The sequence below is a fragment of the Colobus angolensis genome, unplaced genomic scaffold (assembly GCF_000951035.1).
Source record: "Colobus angolensis palliatus isolate OR3802 unplaced genomic scaffold, Cang.pa_1.0 Scaffold21, whole genome shotgun sequence".
Classification (NCBI taxonomy): Eukaryota; Metazoa; Chordata; class Mammalia; order Primates; family Cercopithecidae; genus Colobus; species Colobus angolensis.
In genome coordinates, this window is record NW_012115266.1 from 1,209,687 (window position 1) to 1,214,464 (window position 4,778).

At 58.7% G+C, this 4,778-nt stretch overlaps 1 protein-coding gene across 1 annotated transcript in view; it reads right to left on the bottom strand.

Annotated features, from left to right (window-relative positions):
• Positions 1–4,778, bottom strand: part of TPCN2 (two pore segment channel 2) — a 34,682-nt gene that overhangs the window by 7,211 nt on the left and 22,693 nt on the right. Inside the window, exons 15-19 of the mRNA XM_011942753.1 lie at positions 4,014–4,133; positions 3,822–3,881; positions 3,596–3,724; positions 2,740–2,789; positions 1,173–1,272 (exon numbers count right to left, since the gene is read on the bottom strand). Coding sequence (XP_011798143.1) covers positions 1,173–1,272; positions 2,740–2,789; positions 3,596–3,724; positions 3,822–3,881; positions 4,014–4,133 — 459 coding nt within the window. The remainder of the gene's footprint in view (positions 1–1,172; positions 1,273–2,739; positions 2,790–3,595; positions 3,725–3,821; positions 3,882–4,013; positions 4,134–4,778) is intronic.

The window sequence follows — 4,778 nt, forward strand, 5'->3', positions numbered from 1 at the left end:
GGGCACAGCTTCACATGGATGTCTGCATGCAATGTGTGCACAGGCGACCATGCGTCTTACATGGGCACAGCTTCACATGGATGTCTGCATGCAATGTGTGCACAGGCGACCATGCGTCTTACACGGGCACAGGTGCACATGGACGTCTGCATGCAATGTGTGCACAGGCGACCATGCGTCTTACACGGGCACAGGTTCACATGGATGTCTGCATGCGATTATCTGTGCACACGGTGATGCAGGGGTGCGTGTATATATGAATGTACGTGTGCATGTGCATGATGTGTATAGTGTGACTGTATGATCATGTGTGCCTGCGATTGTGTGTGTGTATGCATGTGCATGGTCACATGTGTGGTTGTGAGATCACGTATGCATGGCTGTATTCTACATGTGTATGATTGTGTGTACCTGTATGGTTGTAATTATGTGTGAACACGTGTGCATGTGTGTGTGTGTGTGTGTGTGTGTGTATGAAGGTCCCAGCACAGCAGCCCCCTAGGAAGGCTCAGGATTCCTGAGCTGCCTTCAAGTGGGACATACTGCCAGGTGGGACAGGTGCACAGCTCAGAGGAAGGATGAACAGGGACAGAGGAGGGACCTGGACACTCGGAAGAGGGGTCTTAGGACATGGAGCCAGGAGAGTGAGGCCCAGAACCCCCACCTCTGCCTGCCCGCACTTTCAAAGTGCCCACTGCTCCCAACCGGTGCATTAAGAGGAACCAGTGCTCAGAGATGGTCATGAGCCACCTGCACTCGCATTAAGGAATCCTGGAAACAAGCTCCCTGGCCAGGGATACTGCTGCCCTCATTACTAGCACCCTGGGAGCCATGGCAAAGACCTTTCTGGAAACCTCAGAGACCTGGGGGAGCGCTGGTGTCCAGGGCTCCAGCCCCAAGGAGCTCCTGCGACTGGCCAAAGCACTGCACCCTCCACACCCTTGCCCACCTTGCTCTCTCCTCCCAGAAATGCAGTGCTGGACTCTCCTGCTTCTAATGACCCTACCCCAGCATCACAAGAACACGGCAGAGAGCTGAGGGTGCAGTCAGGGAGCCCAGAGTGACGAGCACAGTCCTCCGGCCCTTCCTGCCCCAGGCTCACCCACCCTGGAGCAACGCAGCAGCGGGAACCAGGAGGGCGGGGCGAGCGCGGGGATAGGGCCAGCACGCACCTTCATGCTGGGGATGATGCGCAGGAAGCGGAACACGATGAGCATGTTCAGCATGCGGGTCATGTCCCACAGCGACAGCAAGCCCAGCATCTCCGGCCTCCTGGGGAGAGACGTGGGGGGGCGGGTTGGGAGGGGCCCAGGAGCCCCACGGGGAGGAGACAAGGAGACGCGTGGGCTCCTGGACAGAGGCGCAGGGAGGGCGGGAGACAAGGAGATGCGTGGGCTCCTGGACAGAGGTGCAGGGAGGGCAACAGCACGGACCAGAGTGCACCCCACAGCCAACCCGGAGCAGAAAAGCCTCCGCAGGGTGGTGAGAGGGCGGGGCCTGGGTCACTCACTGCTCCGCTTCCCCCTGCAGCCCCAGTGCGACCCCCATGCCCCCAACACCTTCCCACCCAGTCCTCGCAGGAAGGCTGCAGCCCTCCTTCTACACAGACCCTCTGTCCACACGGGAGGGCATGGAGGCTCCAGACACTGAACTTGCTCCAGCTCAGGCCCCAGCAGAACTGGTTGAGCCCAGTCTCCTGCCTTGGTTTCCTGCGCTTGGCGGGTCACGGTCTTTCCATGCTTTCATTTCTGTTGAAACTCAAACCCATTCTCATCCAGAGTGTCAGCCCCCCCAGGTAAAGACTTAGACCACAGTGCAGCCGGCACGCTCAGTGCACGTGGAAGACGAAGCCACGCCAGCCGCATGGCGCAGCACGGTGGCACTGCCTGCCTTCCTGAGGTAAGTCCTGGGGGGCTTCCTAGGGAGGTGATGGAACAGCAAGCCTCTGCTGCTCACTGTCCCCACCCCCTCCAAGCAATTCCCAGCTGCTCCCTAGGCAGTGGGGTGGATAACAGAGCACACACAGACCCAAGGAGCCTGGCCTAACCACAGGGCCGAGGCTGGCACGCTGGGCCCTGTGCCCCACCCTTCCTGTCTCATCGCGGGCACACCGGAGCCACACTGCCAGGGCAGAGCAGCCTGGCTGACGGCCAGGACAGAGTCCCTGCCCAGGTTGTCTCTTCATGGCCAGAACCCTGGCAGTGAGGAATCAGCACCTGCATCAGAGTTCAGCCAGCCCCAGGCCCCTGGCTCCACTATTTTAAGGGGGCTAAAGTGACATCCAGAGTGGGAGGTGATGACTCACGGTCACACTGTGAGTCGGGGCTCTCCCAAGGACCTTCCCCCCAGCAGAGGGGCTCAGCCCAACCCCAGTGATCACAGGCCCCCTGAGACCTGAGCCAGGGGCATCTCTGCTGCCAGCCCCCAACATGTGTGCTGGGAAGGGGAGCCCACTGCTGCCCTGGAGGGCATCTCCGAGGGTGAACAACGGCTTCCCTCCACAGCCTGCAAGCGCCAGCTTCTGGAGAGAGGACGCCCAGAGCGACGGTAGGGCCCTGCCCCGACACAGCCGCTGCTGAGGGATCGGCCCACCCGTTCCACCATCATGGGCTCTGCCCTAGAGTCAGGGCAGACCCGGCGGGCAGGCCTGGCTCCCTGGACACCACTGAGACCCTCCCAGGGGTGCTAGGTGGTGGTGCTGTTTGCTGTAGCCGCCCTCGGTTCTGCCCAGTCACATACCAGCCTGGGCGTGGCAATCGGTACACAGCCAGAGTTGAGATCTCCAAAACCTTTAATTACAAAAGAAAAGAAGGCTTCGCTACAGCAACACTAATCTGGGCGGCCCTTAAAGGAAATATAAAGCTCATCTCTAACACATTCTCCCCAAAAGGGGCTTTCGGGGAGAAACCAGAGCTTGGTCCTGGACCCCGTGGGTTGGTTGCAGATGTTGGGACTCCCTTCAGCTGGAAAGACACCCTGGCCTCAGGAATCGGGGGACTGCACAGATTGGGGGGTGGGGATGGCAGAAAAGATACTGAGTCAAGGACAGACCGCAGGGCCCTTCTCAGGTTTCTCTTCACCCGCGTGCCGAGGGGCCTGCCAGTTACAGCAAACGTCACTCTGATGTGGCTGCCTGTGACACACACACCGAGGGTGACATGCCCTTACTCCCACAGGGTCTCGGGAAAGGAAGTTTAAGTGTTTCCTGAGAACACCCTGGTGCCTGAGAGCCCCCCGGCCCCTCGCTCCACCATGCTGAGGTCACACCGTCTATCAGTGACATTAGAGGCTGTGCCCCGGGCTGGAGTCGCTGGCCAGGGCTACGGGTCCTTCAGGGCCTCCCCTGGGGGTCAGGAGTGGCAGCCTGCGCCCCATGACACTCAGATGCAGTAGAAACCCAGTCTCCTAAAGCCCCCACCGGCTATCCACTGAGCAACTCGGCCAGAAGGGAAGGCAGCCCTCACCACTGAGAACAGAAGCCCACCTTCCCACAGCCTCTGGTCCTTAGGGGAGGCCTGAGATGGGCCAGCACAGAGCCCAGGTGGCACTCACCCACCCGCCCAGGAGAGGCCGGCCTTGGACGCGCCTACTTTACCAGCAGGACAATGGTGAGGAGCCCATCAAACACGTTGCTGGGATAGGACAGGTACCCTCGCAGGCCCAGAGCAAAGACCTTGAGCAGCATCTCCAACAGGTAGTACACAATGAAGACACCGTTGAGAATCTGAAGGGGCAGAAGAGGCACCCAGCATTGGGCCCCAGGGCTGGCAGCCCTGCCCAGCCTCACCCTGGCCCTGACAGGTGGGCAGCTCAGAACTTACCCCCAGGACAAAGTCATCACGCTCAGCAGGCAGCACATCTGCATCCAGCACCAGGAACACCTGCAAAGCCAGAGCAGAGGGCTCACCGGCTGGCCCAGCACAGCGCTGGGCGAGGCAGGCAGGGCAAGCTCCTGTGCAAGGTGGGTGGGAACAGGCACTTCCAGTCCAGCTCTGAGGCAAATCCACACTCACGCAAATGGACACCAGGTTTGCCAGGGCGATGAGGTTCCCCAGGTAGTCAAAGTAGTAGTGGCCAAAGAGGAACTGGGCACTCTGCAGAAACGGGGACTGGTACTCGGGCCTCGGCGGGTGCTGGGTAAGGAACACACACGCTCAGAAGCACAGTCTAGCAGCCGTGGCTGCTGCAGCCCAAAAATGCTCATGCCCTCTTATTCTGGGATTTGATTTTTTCCTACCTCATCTCCCGTTCTATCTATCCAGTCACAGGAAATAATCCCAGACACAGAAATCGCTTTATACATTGAGGTGTTCATCTCAGTGGTCTTTGTAACACCCAAAGAGAAATAGAAGCAACTGAAATGTCCATTGAGGCTGTAAGGAAATCATGCTGTGATATTAGAGTCACCTTAAATGTATGCAAAGTGTCACCCTGATATTTAAAAACAAAAAAGCTGTGTGAAAAAACACACGTAAGTGATATGCTCATAGCTACAGAAACTTAGCACAGAACCGACTCCTGTACGGTGGGCCGGCAGTGGCAGAAGGCAGTGAGGGGCAGGCGGGCAGCCACTGCCACCGTCAGGATCCTCGCGAGACCTAGCACTTCCCATGCTCAGCAGCCTCCTTGAGACACGTCCATGTGTGCACAGGTCGACAACGGGAACGGCCTAAATGTTTCTCAGCAAGGGGACTTGCACCTGCCGTCCCACACAGGGGCCACTGACCACCGGCGGCTATTTCATGAAAATTTCAATGCAACGAAATTCAACACTCAGT